This window comes from Phycodurus eques, chromosome 9 (genome assembly GCF_024500275.1).
Source record: "Phycodurus eques isolate BA_2022a chromosome 9, UOR_Pequ_1.1, whole genome shotgun sequence".
Taxonomy (NCBI): domain Eukaryota; kingdom Metazoa; phylum Chordata; class Actinopteri; order Syngnathiformes; family Syngnathidae; genus Phycodurus; species Phycodurus eques.
Window position 1 is genome coordinate 23,588,830 of NC_084533.1, and position 23,017 is coordinate 23,611,846.

The 23,017-nt window shown below is 41.1% G+C and overlaps 1 protein-coding gene across 1 annotated transcript in view; it reads right to left on the reverse strand.

The window, feature by feature from the left end:
- Window positions 1-23,017, reverse strand: part of slit3 (slit homolog 3 (Drosophila)) — a 234,223-nt gene that overhangs the window by 12,846 nt on the left and 198,360 nt on the right. The window contains 5 exon segments of the mRNA XM_061685536.1: window positions 7,420-7,550; window positions 10,734-10,974; window positions 12,309-12,446; window positions 13,761-13,854; window positions 17,780-17,919. Of these exon segments, the coding sequence (XP_061541520.1) occupies window positions 7,420-7,550; window positions 10,734-10,974; window positions 12,309-12,446; window positions 13,761-13,854; window positions 17,780-17,919 (744 nt within the window).

Genomic DNA, 23,017 nt, shown 5'->3' on the forward strand with positions numbered 1-23,017 from the left:
TGTTTCAGACCGTGTATTAGTACAGGTACTTAGAGATACTGATAACTGATAGTCATGCAACTGCCTTTTTAATCAAATTCTTAAAAAAAAAAAAAAAAAAAACTTTTATTAAACGTGGAGTAAGTTTGATTGAAATAATGTTCTCCCCGTGCCTGCGTGGGTTTTCTCCGGGCACTCCGGTTTTCTCCCACATCCCAAAAACATGCACGGTAGGTTAATTGAAGACTCTAAATTGCCCGTAGGTGTGAATGTGAGTGCGAATGGTTGCTTGTTTATGTGTGCCCTGCGATTGGCCGCCTCCTGCCCGATTATGGTTGGGATGGGCTCCAGCTCTCCCGCGACCCTTGTGAGGATAAGCGGCTCAGGAAATGGATGGATGAAATAACACTTTCTTTGAGTAATCACATTTTCATTACTGACATTTGAACATGTTTTTTGAACACTCTTGTTACGTATTTCACTTAAATGTAGCCTGTAACACAAGGCAGTTCAGTTATCTGTCTTAGTACGAACACTAGGGGGCACTATGTAACCTACAGTAGATAAGAGAAGAAGAACTAAGAGACGAAGAAGAAAGTAGAGTATGGTTGTCGCCACCTGTGCAGAGCATAATTTGCAGTCTGCTAAAAGTGTTGTCAGCTGTGTTTACATGGAAGTATCTCCACACGGCTAACATGGCTCCTACCCGGAATGTATACACCAGGCTGCTGAAGTTGTATTGGTGTGTAGTATTGGTGGTTTTTTTACGAGTATGAGTACGGAACACATGTACAGTATCAGCACCGATACCGTTCCTAGCATTTTTAAAATGAAAAACCAATCGGGTAGACTAAATGCATATTTGCTCATCTACAGTGTTATCTGTTACTGTAAACATTTCAAATTTCTATTTGATATGATGAGTGAAAGACATTTTTTACAATCTAGCAGGCAATGCGAGATAACGCAACAGAATTCCTTGGACTCTGTTTCAATAACAATAATTTCAATAAGAGAATTATTCCCCAAAAACAACACCATAAGGATTATGGAACGTGTGTACGAAAATATACCAATTTTGTAATTAAATCACGACTGTGCATTAAATCGAAAATACATCCTGGTGGAAGAAACAGCACCATCTGTTGGATAATGGGGGGCGCTTTATCCCAACGGATTCTTTCAATGGAAACAGAGTAGTTGTAAGGAAGCCAAATTTAAGCCCAATTCAATTTAAGACCTCGCAATCACTAATTATGGCCAATAGAATAAAAAAAGTTCGTTCGTTTTTTTATTTATTTATACATTTCATTAAGCAGACTGATAAATCTGTCAACTTATTTCCAAAGAAGATATACTGTAGTATTTGTTGATTGCATCTGTGGCAATTATTTTTAAGGACAATCAAGGATTTAAATAACTTTTGAAAATCAATTTTAAGACTTTATAAAGAGCTGCCAACATGCTGGGGTACGACTTACTGTACTTGAATGGACTTTACTGTACATTTCACCTCCCCCAAGTAGTACGATTCCCTCATTCGCTGACATCTATTTTCTTTCTCCCCGCCATGAGTTCTTCCTGCGCCCCATCGAGAACTCTTGCCCCACCGCTGTCTATCATACTGTCCTAAACTCCGTCCCCATTCTCCCTTCAACCTTCTGTTGCCGGCTGTTGAGTAACAGTGCAGGTAGACTCATTGTGTCTGACCTGATGGGAGATTAACGTGGCATTTAGTAAAGGCCAGCGCATTAAAACACAACAAATGCATTCTCTTTCACACACACACAAATGGATTACCATCTCATGCAAACAGAGTGGAAGGATTTCCTCCATTGTCTTGACCCTTATCATGCATCGCTTTTTTGTTTTCGTGCTTTCAATCAATCTACATTGAACCTCTGTCCATTGTTCGACCATTACATTTTTTGAAAAATACTTTTACCGCTCCCACACACTTTTACCACAAAGCTTATTAAAACATTTTTTAAACACATCCTAAATGTATTTGAACATTAAAAAAGCATGAAATGAATAGAAAATACAGTCTGCATTGTATTGCCTGTGTGTTAGATATGTGCCTTTAAGAGGCGGGGCCTGTTGGGGTGTAGTGCGATGCCAGCGAGCCTGCGTGACTGTCGGGGTGTGAGCTGTGGCTGTCAGCAGCTCCTGGATGAGTGTGCTCATTGTGTTTATGTTTTCACTGTTCTTCCAAGCGTTCAATAAACAGCTACAATGTGCATCCGCGACTGAGGTGCTCCTTTCCCACACACGAGGGCATTACAGTAAGTAAAGTGTAAAAAAAACCATCACAAAAATGGTAGCCACAAACTGCAGATTTCCATGATATAACTAAGATTTAAGCAGTAGACAGATGGAAACGTTTCACAAAAAAATCTGTGGTATATCAGTAGCGGGTGACCCAATGAGTGTAACAGTAACATACTGTCACATTTGCCAAACTCCTCCAGAGACCTAACAGTTTCATTTTCATGACGTAGTTGCTCATTTTGCATGCAAAAAACAAAGTGTTTGTTTACATCCGTTTACAAGTGAGATGACTCACTCCAAGTTAGTCTCGCTTGGTTTTTGGCAGCCAAAACGCTGCAAATGAGCCCAACGTCAACGTGCCTCAAAAATGCCACTTTTTTTTTTTTCCTTCTCTTGATCCCAAAGTGCTGCGCTCAGATTGCGGCGGCAGCAAAACTTGTGCCGCTCAGTGTCGCGTTGAGGTTTTGACTTTGGTTCATGCAGTCATTTTTTTGTCCAAATTGGGGTTGATAGGATTTGAGCTGATCAGACTCATGTAATCAAAAAATGGCACACAGTAAGAAATGCATAGTGGATTGCGGTGGAATAGTTGGGCCGCGTTCGATCTACCTCCAAACTGCTGAATAGTGAGTAATGTGGAAACAGTGTGTTCAACTCAAAGAATCTGTTTCCTGCCTTAACTTGGATAAATATGGAAAAACTAAATATTGACCCCTCTGAATCGATGAATTAAACAATCCCTCTGATTGGTTGTACTACACCTCTTAGTTCCTCCAGAGCAGGGTACACACATACTGATAATCAGGCCAAATTTAAGCAATTTCTCCACATTATGATTAAAGTCGGCGGCACGGTGGACGACTGGTTAGAGCGTCAGCCTCACAGCGCTGAGTACCCGGGATAAATTCCCTGCCCCGCCTGTGTGGAGTTTGCATGTTCTCCCCGTGCCTGCGTGGGTTTTCTCCGGGCACTCCGGTTTCCTCCCACATCCCAAAAACATGCATGAATTGGAGACTCTAAATTGCCCGTAGGTGTGAATCTGAGTGCGACTGGTTGTTTGTTTGTATGTGCCCTGCGATTGGTTGGCAAACAGTTCAGGGTGTACCCCGCCTCCTGCCCGATGATAGCTGGGATTGGCTCCAGCACGCCCGCGACCCTAGTGAGGAGAAGCGGCTCAGAAAATGGATGGATGGATGGATGATTAAAGTCAACAAAGGTCTGATTGTCAGATGTCTCGAAAAGATTATCCTGAGCGATTATCTTGTGGTGTGGGATATGTTAAGAGGGATTTATCCTCCCTGATCTGCTAGGGAAACGTTTTGGGGCTGACAATCCTAAAGTGTTAAACTTGTTCAATATTTAAAATTGCAAATCCTAACGCGTGCTGTCAACAGCGAGTTGGGCCAAGCTACGAACTGATTGTGATGTGAAACGGAACGATAGCCAGTTCTGAAGCATAGCCTGGCTTCTAGCTTCAACTTCTGCTCTGACAACCATTTATTCTTCCTTTTAGCTGCCTGTTTGCCCTGTGGCACTATACTGCCTTTCGCAGGTCAATATTGGTACTACAACAGATATCTGGTATGGGAAAGGAGACTCGCGGATGTCAGTGTTAACGTTATGTGTGTGGTGTGCTTTAGTTGGTCAGCTGGAGTACACCACGTTATAAGAGCAGTAAGAACAAACTTGTTGATTCCTTATCGTTGTGTGTGGGGTCTCGCTCACATTTGAAAAATCGCAGTTAAACATGTGGAGCAGTGAGGTTAGAGCAAAGGCAGTGGTATCAGTGATCTCTGACTGTGCAAATGGACCCAAATCCCCACGGAAACATTCTGACAATTTGTCAAAGGTCTTCCCAGAGGAGGAGAAACAGTGTACCACTTCTATATCTTCTTCTGCTTTTCACTTCCTGTAGGTTCAATGTCTTACTATTTATACAACTTTTTAGTGCTTTGTGTAGTCGTAGCTTTTGTGTGTCCATTTCCACTCCCAATCCCTGCTTCCTTTAGCATCACTCATCTGTCTCTCGACCGGGCAGGAGTGGCCCCTGTCACGATAACGAGAGTTGACAAGGATAATTCTCGGACTGGGTCTGTGGTTGACTCCCCCGCCCTCCGTGGGGCGCTCCATCCGGCCGTCATCTCCGCACTTAATCATCTGCTTCCATCACGCTCCTCTGCTGGACCACCTATTTCACACAAACTTGTGTCTGTAATAGTCTCAGACTTTAGTCAATCTATCCAGTATCTCAATGTGTGCGGCTCGAGAAATGCAAATGGACCTGCAGCTATTCTCTTAGTGGATAAAAAGCACCTTGCACATTTACGTACAAAAGAGCCTTCAAAAGCGAACGCATGCGTCATCATCCATTCCAATGATTTTCAAAGTCATAGAGCCATGAGTGAGATGCAATCAATACAAAATTTAGTTGATGAAAGTTATTATGCGGAAATGAATCTGCAAGCACTTACCTCATGTAACTGCCTTCTTTCTTGAATGAGGCATTTCATTGATCGATTTTAATCAAACAAGCCTAATAAAATATATTACTATCACTGTATTTATTCGTTGTCCAAAAAAAAAAAAAAAAAAAAACATCTGGACTTTCAATATAGGCGACAACAGTTTGAAGAAGAAATGTCCAGAGGGTGATGTTTTTGACCTAAATATGGGCAGGGCAAAATCTGGCTCAATTTCAAAGTCTGCCATTAGAAAATAAGTCCAAAATTACTACTGAGTATATTTTGTGTGGGGAATTTCTTTTCTGCATTGATCGTTTCTAGGCCCAGATCTATGGAATAAATGCCAATGTTGATAGCATTAGAGAGGTCCTTTAAAAATCAACACTTTACAACATTCCACATTTTTCCCCTTTTATCAAGAATTGAGTCTTGTTGGAGGCCTGCATGAATGAAATCCTAGTTACGATATATAGCATTGCTAAAATGACAGATCTAATGGTGGCCCAAGACATCCATCAACTGTACATCTGGTTACAAGTCTTATCAGAGATACAATATGGGTTTATACAGTGTGAGGCCTTTATGCTTCCTTAATACAAAAAAAAACAGTGTGAAAATCCAAGCGTAATTGACACCCAAACAGGTTTGTAATTACCTATAGATGCCACAAAATGGTGGCAAATCACTTTTTTCCCTCTCTCACTAGGCTAAGTAAGACTATGATCTTACTAAATGAAACTTCTTCCCTCACTTAAATATAGTTCTTTGGCCACAAGAGGCTACCAAAGCAACAATTTTACATTAAACATGGTTTTGGCCTGAAAACATAAAATCCGCAAATAGGTGAATTTGCGAACGCTGAACTGCAAATATGTGGGGGTTCACCATAAACACAAACCGATTCTTGTGGTTGCACGTCTGCCTCCCCATTCTTAGGTTGTAAAAACAGCTTCCACGTTCACTGTGTTACAATGAATGTCGTATATGGGACACCAGACTACAAACTATTCCTGGACATCTGGTTTATTGGTTTTCAATGAGTTCGCCAATAACCCCAAAAATGTTTAACTTCGTTTTAACAAAATGATTTAATGACTTTATACTTGTTGCGCAAACTCCGCTTTGATTGGCTCCAACCCCCTTCTCTAGCCCCGAACAGGATAAGCTGTGTAGGAAATGGAAGATTTAAGCATGTGGCGCTCCCAAAAAAAGAGCACACACTAATGTCTTTGAGGAATAAATCCTCATCCTATTAATGTAAGGTGACTGCACTTTTATGTCTATAAAAATAAATGTTCAATAAAACTTGGTACACCGAGTGCATTCATTTATGCTAACGCTGTAATCGCTTGCTCTACAAAATAGGACCCCCCTCTGGAAAAAAATGTGCCCTCTAGTTAAAACTGTGTATTGGTTTTGAAATGCTGAAACCACACGCAAGCAAGTTTTATCAGTTAAACAATCAACAGGGAACAATTCAAATGTTTTATGACGCCTTATGGTTAAAGTCTGAGTGAAAAATGCGCGGTCGGTCAGAATGGTTTGTTTTGAACCGAGCATTTTTGTTAACGTACAATCGTGGTTTGTGCAAGAGAAATGAAAAATTCCTGACGGCCTTCGGTGGTTTGCAAAAAGATGTCTGATTATATACATGTATGACGAGACATCTCACTTGATTTCTATTCGGTTTCTGGTTTCACATCTTTTTTTTTCTTCTTTTTTCTTTTTTTTTACAAGGCTGCATGATTAGCAAAGTTCAAAATCAATTGTTGACATCCCTCTGGCTAATTTCATAGTCTATGCCTGCTAATCATTGCGAAATGAAGGTCTCAACTTGACAGTCTCAATTTAACAGTCTCAGTCTCAAAGACTGCATTTTTTTCTGGAGGGAGACTCTCCAAATGTACGCATTTTCATCCTTCGGCCATCACCCCCTCTCCCCTTGAAGTTTGTTGAATGTCTCCAAAACTATTTCAGCTGTTTTTTTTAAAAAAAAATTTTATATGTTCCAGTTGCCTTAGTAAGTGTAGATGTATTATCTCAGATTATCATCCCCTTTACTGCAATTTAGCATGGAATATCAATTCCTATGAAAATGTGAACAAATCTTTTATACAAAATCCAAAGGCTTAAGGCTGGCTAACCCACTTGAATGCGGTCTCTTGTGACGGCTGTTTGAAGTCTCACCTCCAAAGAGTTTTGTTGCCTTTCTCTTGGGTCTGCGACCATCTCGTCGGGATTACGGTGGAATTTTGGGAAATTGGTGTTTGTTTATAGAGGGAAGCACTCCGATATGGATCTGTGAGTCAGTGAGTGCTGGGAAGAATCAGTCTGTGGATTAGCGTACCCGGCCAAATCACTACTGAAAAGCTCGCAATGTCAAAGCCCGATTGAAAATTTAACCTTGAGTATATGGGTACACACTACTTTTTGTGGTTGACCAAACATTGAAAAAAAATAAAAAAATAAAAATAAAAAAAATTATAAGTTGTCTAGACCTCCTTTTCCTTTAATTAAAGTGGATACTTTAACCACTAAGGTGGAACCGGTACAATTTGGGATTCATCCACAATTTTCTGGAAAGGTAAGTCTCTAATGACTTCACAACAGGTGGTTTCACACATTCAGCAGACATGCCCTCAGCGTTTAAGAGGGGAGACAACTTTTTAAAATTTAATAACACATTTTATGTGTGCGTGTGTCATACCTGTACACTGTAGTGGGAGGATAGCTGGCCATGTCGTAGATGAGTCGTATGTGTCCTTGGTACAGTTCCAGAGCCAGGGGGTCGTGATCCTCCTTATACAACAAAATACCGTTGTCTTTGTCGGTGGCCACCTGAGGGGCAGATACACATGACACGATTTACACATCATTCCGGTATCTCATGCATTATTCTATCAGCGCAGTGCACAAAATCTGCCACGTGTGGCAGGACAAACCGCTCAATAATGTACAGTCACTGAGATAATTTCGATCAATAATAGTTCAGTGTGCACAAAAACACTCCAAATTACACGGCCGCCTAGCAGATAAAAAGCTTTGAAAACTTGATAACAAGTGTTTCTCTAATTTCTGGACATGCTCTCATGAGAATTTAGTTGGGAGTTGTAGGAAGAGTTAAAAACAAGTACATTTACACTGTTGACCAAATCCCAGACCCAGGAGCTATGATAATAAGTCTTTCATGTCGAACAGAAATAACATTTACAGCGTGTTTTAAAAGCTGAAAGCACTAAGCTCTGTTGATCTATTCTGTCTGTTCAACCCTGATGTTCCCTGGCGTTCGAGTAGCACCTGGCTGGCAAGCAGCGGCTTCTTTCCAATGCTGTCGAAATGTACCTAAAAGAGACTTTTTCAAACACTGCAGAAAAGAAAAAAGAAGTGCACTGCGAAAGAAACGGAAAAGCGATGGATGCCATAGCACTTAATTCTAAAATAACTCACCTGAAAATACACATTGGACTGGCTGAGCACTACCAAACTCAGGCTACATTTAAGCTATGTTAGTGCCTTGGCGTGACTTGTGCCCAGAGCAGTTTGTGTATGAATGTGCTTATTACTTATTTTGTTACCGTTTGTTCAATAAGGCGATAATGGGGCATTGTGGGGGCATTACAATACTTTCTAACTAGCGGTGGTAGGGTATAATAAATTAGCCGACTTTGACACCCTTGTCTTGGTGATCGTAGAAGTGCTGTTGTGGTATGTTAATTAGTTCAGCAGTAAAATTCTTCTGTGTAGATCACTGTGAAGCTTCAAGGTTCGAGATTTTGCGTCAAAACTTTTTTTTTTTTAATCAAAATATTCCAGTCATTTCATTGAATCATTGCAGCCCTAGATGGATGACTGAATTAGTTTTTGATAGAAAATTAATATCAAATGTTTATTGAGTGGCAGAATACATGTGCCCCCCTTCGCTGACACCGACTCTGGAGCGGGACTCGGCAGGGGAGCTTAATTTAATTCTGACGGTGCAACAAACGTGCTACAAAGCTGCTTAGCATCCACGTTTCCCCCATGGAAAGCCTCGAAAGAATATGAGAAACTTGAGGGACCCCATCAGAAAGTAATTGCCCGGTAGGGAACGTACTGGCATCCGTAGTAAAGCATAGCCCTAACCCTAGTGTTCCTTTGAGCCTGCTGGTCTCAGAAGCTCCTCCCCTACCCACAGCCTGTTGCAGATACCGTGATAGACCATGAGAAAACTTAACAAGACTTGTATACAGAAGCATAAAAGCCAAAAGCACACTACGTTTTGCTCGAACGGGGCTGTCGTGACCGCTGGGAACATAGTGTGAACGCAGCCTAACAGGTGGCCATGTGGCTGCAGGGGGCCAAACACTTAACACTGCAGCTTTACCGTGGAGCTCTGCCAAGTCCACAGCTGCTAACAAGCTGCCGGAGAGAAGACAGGGAGAGAGAGAGAGAGAGAGAGAGAGAGAGAGAAAAGATAGCGATATGAACAAAGGTTGGATGAGAGAATGTGTTAAAAAGGGAACAAGTATAGAGTGATTTATGAAGGGCTGTCAATGCAACCCCCCACCCCCCCAAGTAGTAGAGGACTCGGTGCTGATTTAACAGCTTTGGCATTGAAAAGTGAAAAGCTGCTCGCGGGAAGGTGGAAGCACACGTTCACATTCGCACTGGTGTTGAACATAAGTGTTCTACTTTTATGGTTTCAGTCTGTTTCGTTGCACGCTGCCTTTAAAAAAAAAAAAAAAAATGAGCCATGAAAATACACCTCAATTGGGATTTGACTTTCAGATGTCCAGAATAATCCACAGTGAAAATTGTAGTGTAAAGTGTGTGTGCGTGTGTGTGAGTGGACAGCATGTCTTGGATGCAGCTTGTTGCGGATGTAGATTCAATTTAAGAGTTTCAAAGCTACATTTTAACCTTCCTATATTCGTTTCTTAGGTACAGTACACCAACAATGCTCAGGGTTCAACATGACATACTATAATTTAATCATCCCCCCAAAACACATAAAAAAATAACAATATCCATTGTAAAAAAAAAATGTAAAAAGGAAAAAAAAGGCCATTTAAAATATACATTTGAACCGTATTTTAAATACATTAATGGAAAAAAATATTTCTTTTTAATAATTATATATAATGTAAGTACAGTATACAGTGTGTGCTATTCATTTTATTCATTTAAAATAAAATAAAAATAATGCCAGCAGAAGAAGCTCCATACAAATATTCCTAGAATTCAAAAAATAATATGTGTTTTTGGGATTTGTATTGTAACTTTAAAACAGACAATTTAACCCACAACATAACATGATGCTTAATAAATAAATATATAATCATCCATAATATTTTTCCAATTTTTAAATATGAAAAAAACAATTAAATCTAAAAATATGTTTCTAAATAATCAGATAATGCAGTTAATAATGTTAGCCATGGTTTATTATTATTAGATTATTAGAAACAAAACAAAAAATAAAAAACTATTAAAATTAAAAACTCTTAAATAAATAGTTAATGTGTAAATAAAGATATTTTATTTTTTTTTTTTAATTACTGTTAAAATTGAAAAGAAAAAAAGAGGTTTTGTACAAATTCTATACAAAAGAAAATCCTGGACTTTCAAAGTTTGGCTATAACCACTCAAATTCATGTTCATGACAATTATATGGGCGGCACGGTGGACGACTGGTTAGAGCGTCAGCCTCACAGTTCTGAGGACCGGGGTTCAATCCCCGGCCCCGCCTGTGTGGAGTTTGCATGTTCTCCCCTTGCCTGCGTGGGTTTTCTCCGGGCACTCCGGTTTCCTCCCACATCCCAAAAACATGCATTAATTGGAGACTCTAAATTGCCCGTAGGTGTGACTGTGAGTGCGAATGGTTGTTTGTTTATGTGTGCCCTGCGATTGGCTGGCAACCATTTCAGGGTGTACCCCGCCTCCTGCCCGATGATAGCTGGGATAGGCTCCAGCACGATCGCGACCTTAGTGAGGAGAAAAGGTTCAGAAAATAGAGCTCCCCCCAAATAAAAGCAAGAATACCTGGAACGCAATGTGAGCATTGGGGCGGAGCTTCGCGCCTGGGAGCTCTATGTATGCCTCGCGTCCCAGGAAATGGACGGTGGCCATCTTGTCACATTTGTTGCCATAGAAACCGGGCATGCAGCGGCAGACGGGCTCGCCGGCCACCAACAGGCACTGGGCGCCGTTTTGGCAGTCGGTCTGGTCACAGGGGCTGGTCTGTAGCAAAATCATGGGTGGGGGATTCTCGCAGAACAGCCCGCTGGAAGGACAAGTACGTCGTTAAAGGGATGTTTTGAAAACTAAACATTACATCTTGAGATTGTGATGCAAAGGTACAATAGCATAAAATATAAAGTAGGGCATTATGATGAGGGATAATGTACATTTATGTGCTCTCAACTTCGAGCATTCCTATTTCAAATAATCTTTTGCCATTTAAATTAATGGAAATGCCATTAATCTGTTCCAGCCCCCCCCCCCCACACCCCAAAAAACAAACAAAAAAATGTTCAATGTTTATTAAAAAGGAAAATACCACTCTAAAATATTGTACTTTAGAAAAACATATAATAATAATACCATCATTAAATAGAATAAAACAGTTTGTGCATCATGATGAATTCATTGCGGCTACCTCTGGTGTGCGACTTGGCCAGTGTGGGGCAGTATAATACAGTCTTCCAAACACAAATGATGAAGAATTTCACAACTACTATAAGTGACTCAATAAGCTGCAAAATAAATGACTATTATCATTTATTTTTTTGCAGAGGACAAAGAATAGATGCCTGCCTGTGAGTTTTGTTATATTGTCTGTCTACACGTGTAGATGCACTGTTTGTGTTCAAATATCCGTTGCTTAGAGTGTTCTAACACTGCCACATAGATGCTACTCCTTAGCCCGTCTATGGCATATTCCATTGTTTTCATTAGATCAGTGAACTTTAAGGCAAAGTTACATGGTTGTTTTAAATACATGTGTGATTCTCGTTTTCAAGCTTCAATTTGGAGTGGTATTAAACAGCTTAAACCCTCTTTTTTTGAAGAAAAACTGCTGCTATTGTCATGTGGGAGGAGTTCACCGCACACATACAGTGCTCGTATCTCAGATTTTTGCTCGCAAATGAAATTTAAAAAATTGGCAGAATGATGGCTCGTATCTTGAAAAACCTTTAAGTTGGATCACTTGAATCTCAAGGAACCACTGTATTTATTTTTATGGTTGGTACCATATGGGCTACAAGTCTAAAACGGGAATAATATACAGTCTATAAATAACAAAATCATACACTGTACATTATTAAAAAAAAAAACCCATGATGTTATACTAGAGTTTAACAACATGACTGAGTGCAGGGACAGAATTCACAAAACTGTTTTTGGAGCCAGAATTATACTGCATTTATGTTCCACCCATTCATTCCAGCTAACAAACAACAACAACAAAAAACGTTCCTGTTGCTAGAAACGTTGACAACTTTGAACATTACAGGACTTTCACAAGCTTTTTCTTGCATATGTCACATGCACACAAACGCTATATAAAGGCTGTGACACTTGCGCGTGTGTAGCTCTTGTCTTTGTGACTCTCACCTGAAGCCCTCCTTGCAGACACACGTGTAGCCGTTGACGGCGTCCACGCACTCGGCGCCATGTTGACACTTGTTCTCCAGACAGTCGTCGTAGTCCTGCTCACAGAAATGGCCCACGTAGCCAGGCAAACACTCACACCTGCAGAAATATGGCCAGCATTTTGCACATTGTTGCTCGACCAAGCTGTGGTCCCGAAAAATTCCCAAAAGAAAAAGTTGCTCGATAAGGGGAAAAGTCGCAAGGCTTACTGACTGCTCGCACCAACAACGGGAAGTGGGAGGGGTCGTGAAAAAAACAAAAACAAAACAATAGCTCATCTTGCTGATGGAAGGCTTCAGCGGTTTTGAAACGGTGACTTCTTGACATCGGTAACCAGCGCATGCCTATAGCTGCTTTGAACCAAAAGGACCAGTTTCCTGTTCAATTTCAGTTGGGGATGCACCAATACCGGTACCATTATTGGTGTCGATACTTTACCTCTGCACAGTATCAGTACTTATAAATAGTCTCAGATACTGTACACACCAAAACAACATCATTAACATCAGCCTGACAAACTATATATATTCCAGGTATAAACCATGTCAGCCGTGTGTAAAAGGACACTGATGACACTTTTAGGCAACTGCATAGCATGCTTTGGAAAATGGATGATGTTTCGCATGCCCCGTCGCCCGTGTGTGGTGAGTCACGTTTCTTTGATGGTCCGGAATAGCTGATAATTAGGTGTTCATATTCCCTTCGTGTTTCGTATTCTATCGTGTAAAGTGTAACAGCTTTTCAAAATGGAGGTAATGTGGTTGCACAAGTGTGCACACCCTCTTATAACGGGGGATGTGGCTGTGTTCAGAATTAACTAATTACATGCAAAATAATGTAAAATGGTAGTCAGCACACATGAGCCACCATTTAAAATACTTTTGATAAACCAGCTGTTCTAGTAGGCATTTTCTCACATTGTCTTTCTAGCATAAGCTTAATAGTTTTGGGCTAACACTGGCTACTTTTTGGAATTGTTCACTGTTCCTTCCACATTCATTAATGCTGAAGTTCCAGTTGAAGACAAACAACCCAAAGGTGTGATGCTACGTATGCTATGTATCGTGTTCATTTGGTGATCTTGATCAATTTTTTATTTTTTTTTATATCACAAAACCTGGCATTCAAACATTTGTGTGTAGAATGTGTATATCAATTGTAAGTGCTATCTGCTGAGCCCATTTGCTAGTATGTTAATATAAAACTATTTAGATAGTTTCCCATTCTCTATCCGGCCACCCCATTCCCATATATCATCAAGGGACCTTCTTCAATTTCAGTACCGACTTTGACTCAAGGATGAACTGATCTGATATTTTTGGATGCTCAAAGGTGACCCTTAAGGATTTTTTAGGGCTTTCTGATTCACCCACTGGGCTTTTCTTCCACCCCTCTTCCTATACCGCCACTCACCTATAACTGCGACCGACGTGGACGCACTTGGAATCATGCTCACAGGGGTCGAAACCGGGGAGACAAGGATCCAGCACTTCCTCACACAGGTCACCTGGTGTCAGCGAGAGGCAGAAATAATGAGGAGAAATATGGCATAGACAAACATTTGCAATGTGATGTAAGTGATTAAGGCCCGTCAGGTCAGTCTAAGCTTTACAACATATGTTAACATAAAAGCAGGGCATAAATCAAAGGAGACATTAATAGTCAGAAAAGGGTGGGAAAAAGGTCTAATTTATGTGCCTCTCCGTCATTCTGACGGCATTAAAACACGTCTTCATTCTGTGCTTGCTTTAATCTAATCCTGATGCCCCCCAAACTCCCACCATGTCTGTCTCTACGAGCCTTTTCCCAAGACCTTTATAGCCTTGCTGGTAAATTACACCGTGGAATCAGCTGGAAACAACAGAAAAAAAAGTGATTTCAGGTTATCTTATCAACATGAATCCGAGTAAGGCTGTATTACACAGTTAGAAATGTGTTCTAACAGCAGCATCTTGACAAACTAACTATGCAGGAGAAGAATTTTTTTTTTTCCTTTCCTCAGAAGAACATAATTCGGATTTAGTGCTTTGCTACCACTTAGCGGAGTGCTTTATTTTCCTATAGTCACCAATAATTCACAACAGAAGTCTATATATAGCTATACATTATCCTGATTAATTTTATATCAAATTAAAAATCTTACTTGTAAAGATCGAACCATATTCTTTTAATAGAATGTGAAATGAAAACCACACTAGGACCAAAGTCCACAGGAATTTTAGCCTGTATTTCACAGTCCCGGTGGGATCTTCCTCTCTAAGTATAATAGCCCCCCTGACCTTTCTGTTAAGCCTCCACTTTCAAGTGTCCAGCTCACAAAAGACATGCTGATCTTCAGGTGCTTAACATCTTCAGAGGACCTTAACTCTCACTGACCATTTGACCTATTTGTCCAACATTTGACATCACCCAAAAAGAGTGAGACAGATTTGTTTTGTTGTACATGTCCACTTTACATGAGAGAGGGAAGCTTTCTTCCCCAAATGATAGAGAATGAGAAGGTAAAGCAGGTAGCTTAATGATTAGACTATAGTGCGTTCTAATTCACACAGTTTTGAAGTTACAAACAGCCTGCAAAGAATTAGTTTTCGCAGTGGCATGAAAACATGTGGTCACGCGGCACAAAAAGGCACGCTCAGTTCAGTTTTTTAATTTATTTTCTTTATTTTGTATGGAACCTATCCTCAGCTATTCACAGTTTTTGTGGTCTTTCTATAACACTCAAAGATGCCACAAGACGGCGCCAAAGCCCTGGGTAATGGGAAAGTAGTAATTAGTGTCAAGGAATTATGTTGATGGGATACACTCGACTGAGAGACATGCTTTGTATGTTGGGGAGGAGCTCAGTTTAGCCTGGGTTGTTAATGGAAGTGACAGCATCTTCACTGCTTTTTTGTGCCTTTTTTAGTTTATTTAAAAAAAAAATCTAATCATCTGTAAGCCATTTATTTTTAAGGGTAACATTCTCAAAGGAAAATGGCACCTACGAAGAGACACGCTTACGAAGCACAGTTTAAACTGCAAGCTATCAGTTACACGGCGGAACATGGGAATCGAGCAGCCGCGAGAGAATTCAAGATCAACGAATCCATGGTTCGCAAGTGGAGGAAGCAGGAAAACGCCGGCATCATTGCTGAACAGCCTCCCGGCAACGAGACTGATTCCGACAATGACGACAGGGAACCCGGCATGTTTGATGTAGAACTTGCCGAGCTGTTCATTTCGGATACAGAAGATGAGGACTTTGATGGATTGAGGATTGATCAAAAAATGACGTGAGTACATTGTTAAATACTTCAATAAAGTACAACCGAACTCAGTTCTGCTCCCGCTGCCTTTTTAAAAACATACATGCTAGCGTATGTTTTAGCGTGCGTGCATGCTACCGTATGTTTTAAGCTAGCGTATGTTTTACCATGCCTGCGCCCAATAATACGGTGCGCCTTATGTATGTGTTAAATACAGAAATAGACCCCGTAACTGAGACTGCACCTTTTAATACGGTGTGCCTTATGATCACGAAAACACGGTAAGTGTACTCTTAAAGTGACACCGGATGATTGGACCACAGGCCACTGAACCATGAGCCAGCCCTGTGTGTGTGTGTGTGTGTGTGTGTGTGTGTGCGCAAAAAGGAGGCTGGCAGCGTGAGAGGCTTCTGCATGCCAATAAATGTAATGACACTGTGTGCGTGTGTATCTTGAATGAGGTCCAGCATTATAGGATTGTGTGTGTGTGTACTTTAGTTTAGAGGACAGTGTCAAGCTAACAAAGAAAAAACTTAACTCCTTACTCAGCAGCTGGCGTCGCTTGACTCTCCCTCCCACTTTCAGCACCTCTCCCACACATCTTTCCTCCTCACATTATCAACCCCCTGCTTGACCTCTTTTCATTTGATGACATTTTTATGTTTTCTTCACACACACACACACACACATACACACACACACACACACACACACACACGCACGCACGCACGCACGCACGCACGCACACACACACACAAACACATGCGCGCTCTCTCTCTCTCTCTCTCTCTCGCACTCCCTCGTCTGCTGCCCCGAACTTCCTTCAGAAGCAGCGTCGGGGTCACTGCAGACTGGCTGTCCATAACGGACTCGCCAGCTGGAAAAAGTGGAAATGGCCATTTTTGTGCGAGTAAGCAGTTGTGTAGGGAGCATCAGCGCGAAACAGTTTAAGTGACCTGAAAGTCACTCACTTACTTTCGTCACATTTCCACCAAGGAGTACATTTCAGTTAGGGTCAACACAATCTATGCTGTGGGTGGGGATGTCCTGACATGGGTTTTCTTTCTTGCAGGGGGTGAGTAGGCTGAAGGGTGATAGGTGCATCAGCTATGTACATAGTATGTGGTTTAACATCTTAAATCTTTAAATGTGAAAGAGCCTACACAGGAGAAAAAACATAGGCATAGTTATGCTTAAGTGGGATACACAATACCAAAAATCAATCCAACTACAAATTGCCCCCAAAAAGAAGGGTACACACATACCAATAATCTGTATAAATTTGAGTTTTTAATCTATACATTACCAAACCAATTGGACTACACCTCTTAGCCTCTAAACAGGTTTATCCACATCCCATCAATGGGTCCAAATTTGACACCTCTCAATCAACTAACTAACCAATCAGATTATTAATAATTAACCAAACCTGTTGACTATGGGACGGAGCATTTTCTGGCAACGCAGGCACACTGTGTGGTGTGCATGTAAATAACAGGCTCTTTTGCATGTTTTGGTACAAGAAATCGATGAGTTAATTCATTGTTGACAGGAAACTAATAAACATTTATTGATTGGCAGTATGTACACCCCTGCGCTGACGTCGACTCTGGAGCTGGGCCCGGCGGGGGCACTTCAATCGACTCTGCTGGGGTCAAAAACTGCCAGACATCCACGTTTCTGCAGTAGAATGCTTTGACAGACCCTGAGAAACGCAAGGGACCCCATCAGAACCGTGGTAAACCGCAGGCCGAACTGAGTGCGCCTTTGAGTCTCCGGGACTCAGCAGCCCCTCCCTACCCACAGCCCATCACGGATACCGTGATAGACCGTGAGAAAGCTTAGCAAGACCTGTGTATGAAGAAAGAAATAGCCAAAATCCCATGGTACACTGCGTTTCGAGTAAACGGAGCTGCCGTGGAAGATGGGAAGATAGTGTAAACGCGTAGCCTGGGCCGAGCCACGGTCTCCTTGATTGTGATGTGAAACGGAACTATAGCCTATTAGGAATCGTTTTGAAGTCAGTGTACATTGATGTGTGTTACAAGGTTGTCTTAATCACACATACAAATTTGTTGATTTTGATCGCAAGGGGAGAAAAATGCTCAAATAAGGCCCAGTCATTGCTATGTTTGTACCACAGCTTAACGCAACAAGAGGATAGGCTGGTGTGTGTCCTCCTACCTGTGTAGTTGGGTGGACAGACACAAGTGTAGTTGTTGACCCCGTCAACGCAGGTGGCGTTGTTCTCACAGTCGTTGTCTTCGCAGTCGTCCGGGTTCACCTCGCAGCGCTGGCCCTCGAAGCCCGGTGGGCACACGCAGCTGCACGCCAAAATGTTTATTAGACTGCGCTAAATTGAGTCAGGTTGTATAACTGGAAATAAAAATCAGTCACTACCCTGGGGTGAAACCAAACATATGGTCAGTTAAATAAAACAAAAAAAGGATACCAGCACAATGTATTTTTATCGAATACAAAAACTCAGCTTTTACAAAGGTAATAACAAAAAAATAAAATGTTCCCATTTTGTCCCTCTCATGTAGCTACATAAGGTAACCAAAATATTTGCAACAACTCTTGCTAACCTATTGATTGGATCTTTAGAATCAAAAGATGAAGAACAAGACCAAGATTTCTTACTTAATTTTAAAGTCAAAACTAGACGTTAGGGCACACTACTAAACCTCTGAGTAGTAAAGCATAGTCATAGTCACTGCTGATAGTGTAATGATGTCTTGTATTTGAAATCATTTGTTTCTATGCCAACCTGACAAAACACCCGTGGCGCAAAAACGTTTGGTTACTGCTGTTATCTGCTGAAATTATATCAATGAATACATTGATTAATCGACTTCAACTTGAATTTCATCACAGTATAGTCAACTGCAAAAAATGTTTTGGTGTTCAACCCCAACTACAAAAACAGTTTCCAGATACACCATTGCTTTCATTCAGTCTCATTGCCCGAGAACTTTTTTTTTTTTTATCCATTTCTTAAGGTTAGTTCTTAATTGCTGCTATAAAACCAGAATTTCCCCATTTAAGGTCAAATAAAACCAAATTTTATTCTACTCAATGCCAAGCCTTTCCTAAAAGTTTTCATTTTAATCAGAGCAAAAAAGCTGAAAGCTATTTTTATTGATCATCAAGCAGGCGCATAGTTTCTTGGCAAAGGGCTTTTGTTTTTTCATTGCAATAAATCTATATCTGTTATGTTTTTTATTTATCATTCATTTATGTGTAGATATCCCCACTGTATGGTAAATTCAATATCAAATAAGATCAAATTGAATGTTTACTTGCTGAGTGGTGTTTCTATGAGGAACATCAGACATCAGCACATAAGTGGGCTCAAAGTAAATTGACCATTCAAAAGCAGAGATAACTATGTGATTCTAATTCGATGCCACCGCTGTTGTGCCCTGGCCACTCAGGGGCACCAAGTTAGCTTCCCTCACATCCTCCTTCTAACTTTCTTCTCACATCCTCACCTTCATTTCACCCATCTTTACTCTTTTGATGGCGGAAACCTGTATTCCACCCCCTTATATCTCACACGCTTTTAATCCCACCCCCCCCCACGTACACAGTACACACACACACGTTTTTTCCTGACTACAAATGCACTAAGCAGCTCGCCCACCATCTTCAATCTCCATTCTTGCATTTGTCTCTCACAGTTCATTCGACAGACTTTTTTTTTTATTAGATGAAAAGGACTTTTACAAGCAAGGTCATCCCGAAGTGAGTGAGTGGCACTTCACAACCCACACGCACAGACGCGCGCGCGCACACACACACACACACACACACACACACACTTGCACACTGCTGCCTTTCAGCGATAGACACTTCCCGGGTTCTGCTGCTGTACTCATACCTGCTTGTTTTTCACCCATTTTCACTCTTTAAAAACTTTCTCTCCCACTTGCTACTTTCTCATGCAACTTGCTTTTTCTCCAGCATCCAACACCACAATTAAGTTGAAAATACGAGCAGGGTTTGACACTTTAAACTCCATATAAGAGCAGGAAGGTTGTCTTTAATTTATATATATATATATATATATATATATATATAAATTTCAAACAATTTGAAATATAAATGAACATTCTAAATTTTGAATTATTATAATTAAAAATATAAAAATGAAATATCTAATCGATACATGCAGTCCAGGTATGATATTCAATGTCGGTCTTTTACTAACCAAGCTGGGCAACAACAACAGCCCCTGATGTTGTTGACCGCCCTCGGGGATACACCCACCCATGTATAAATAGAGGGACTCCACACTGGAAATTTAGAACCAAAAAAGCCTTTTGGCTTAAAGGTGCAACGTCTTCAACAAACAACAGCAAACAAACAAGGCTGGCTGAGGATCCAGAGTCACTTTCAAGCGAGGCCGGACTTTGCTCTGTCTCGTATGTTTTTCAGTTCGCAATGGTCACGGTGAAAGAATCGGAATTCAGCATTGGCCCAGCATTGTACAAGGCGGGATGAGGGCTGTCTTGCTCGCTTGAGACAGCCTTTCTCAAACGGGCTATTTTCAGCGAGATAAAAATAGTGTGTAAAGTGTAGGATTCTTTTTTTAAATCTCTGTGGTGTTTTGACAAAAGCATGTCACAGATGTAATTAAGACGCTTGGTAGGTGGTTTTAATTGTGAAAAATGCATAAAATACTATTTTAAGAGTCTCTCGCATGAGAAAAATGAATAGGACCGTGAAAATTCCGGACAGTTTGGAACTGAACCAAAATTAGCAGAAAAATTGTTGCAAAATAACCACCATCATTCAAGATGTGAGCAAATCTTGGGGATGTCAACATAGGTGAGCTCGATCTTTGGCTTTACAATATTCTTATGTTATTCCAAAAGAAGAACAGTGTTTGATTTTTGTTTTGTTTGTTTTAATGTTAACAGTGGTGACACTTAACATTGCTAAATGCTACTTAAAAACTCACCATGCCGATTACATTTTTTATGGTGACAGTTTAAACCCGGAAAAGTTTAGAATTGTTTTCATTATTTCCTATTTTATTTTCCCAAGTATTATATATTGTTTTGCAAGAATGAACAAAAACGACTGCAGAAAGTAATTACGAGTATGGATTTGGTATGAAGTTCAAGTTTGTAAGAACAATTACTCTCCTGGAGGAGGAGGTGAATAAAAGATTATTTATGAGACACTTAAACCGAGAGTAATCGTCAAAAAAGAACATTAAGAGAGGAAAAATAAAACATCTGTAGGATGGGCCACAGAGCGACGTGCACCGATCAGATCCCAGTGCCGACATTTAAACGACTTCCTCTGCCTCCAAAGTTACGCACCTAATTGGATTTATCGAATATCCCCAAAGGATTATAAAACATGTCAGAATGTCGAACAGGTGCACCATGGAGGACACAGGGGTCTACCTGAGCCGCTATCAACATTAAGAGAGCGTCTGTAAAAGGAGCAAGGCTATCATTAGTGGACGGGGCCGCTAAAGGCCACATGCATATTGAAACCTTTCAAAGGCCAAAGGGCTCGCCAAAAAGACACTTGTCTTCTTGTTGTTGTTTGTCATGCGTGTACGACACGTGTGTGTGTGTGTGTGTGTGTTGAGAGAGAGCACCATAAGAGACAGCTCTCAGGATGGTGCAGTGCAGTTGCACACCACTGCAAACCATCCATATATCCTCCAGAGGCGGGGCCAGACAACTGCAAATTCACACTAAAATTCAAACATAAGGACAATTTAGAGTCTTCAATGTACCTAACATGCATGTTTTTGGAATGTGGAAGAAAGCCGGAGTACCCGCACATGCAAACTCCACACAGAAACGGCGGAGTCGATACCACTGCAAACTACAGCCATCGATCAATCCATCCAAAATCTGACTGTTTGCTGTGTTTTTTTATTTTTTTAGCCACTTTCTTACGAGCAGGAGAACAACACCATAGAACACTGTTGCCTCCTTGCCACCGTTTGCCTGCATCCTGTTTATGATTGTCGTTTGCTAGTCTGCCTCGTGTCATTTGTGTCGCGTCTCTCTCTTTCCTGATTGGCAATCGCTTAAAGTCTTTAGTTGTTGTAGTTATGGTTCGCTCTTGTGTAAATACTTGTACCTGTGTACCCTCTGTTCATTCACCTTAGTTTGTTTCTATGGATTCTTACATTTTTACTTGGGGTCATGCGCAGGCTGGAGCTTACCTAAGCTGACTTTACTTGAGAGGTGGGGTACGCCCTTGACTGGTGATATAGACGTATACTGTATAGACAATCACACTCACATTCACACGTATGGAGACTCTACTGTAGATTCTTCAGTGAACCTAAGGCCTGCAGCACACCAGGTGATTTGGTAGAATGCGAATGAACTGTCGCCCATGGTGCGGGGTTCTTTAACTATTTTTCATGTGTAGCTGACCGACAGCCACTTGTTTTGCTGCGACTCGGAACTTGAATCGCAGTTGAACAGCGTCGCAACGTTACAGATGCAACGGCAAAAAAAAAAAAAAAATCTTTCACAACAAAAAATATGTTTCCGGGCAACAAGAGAGAAATCGAAGTACCCTGGGGAAAACTCACTCAAGCACGAGGGCAACGTGCAAAACCCCACATAGGAAGGCCAAACCTGAGATTCGAACATCAAACCTCAGAAGTGGGAGGCCGACATGCTAATAAGCACTAACTCACTGTGCTTCCTGTAAAATAGAACCACAATAATACAAATATTGTTAAAGTTTGTCTCAGCATTCATATGCTGCATTATCATCTTTGGAAAAGACCATTTCTTTTACAGTTCTCGTACTGTCTCATGCGATTGAGTCGGTGTACCTAATGAAGTGTCCAGTGACGATACATTCCGAGGGAATGTTGGAAAGCCATCAAGTGCACCTCCTCCCGATATATGGCGATTGATGATTGCTGGATCGTGTTACACATCCGTTAAAAATGCCAAAATTGTTGCGGCCGTGAGACCGTTATTCCACATTTGATTTACACGATATCTTAAAAAAACTATTTACACATGCATTCTTCAAGTTAGTGACCACGGCGCTTGCTGCCAACAAAGCCCGTCATTGGACATTGATGCAAGCCAGGGTAGCTGTTGTTATACTCACGTTACCTTTACTGGATTTACCAGCAAAAAGACAAAGGCAATGACGTCAGCAGCAAGTGATAAATAACCATTTGGAAAAGCGGCGTCGACGGATTTACGTCAAAGCGTTCGAGGGGGGTTGGAGGGGGGGGGGGTGCAGACCGACGATGACGACTGACAGAAGTCGAGGACATTTCTGAGGCGTCGTTGAGGTAGAGGAGAGCAGCTCAGTTAGAAGGTTTTCTCATCTGTTTCCTCACCATCCCGCCCCTCTATCTACCCCCAGCACCCACCTCCCACACACAGACAATAAAACACATCATAAGGTCAA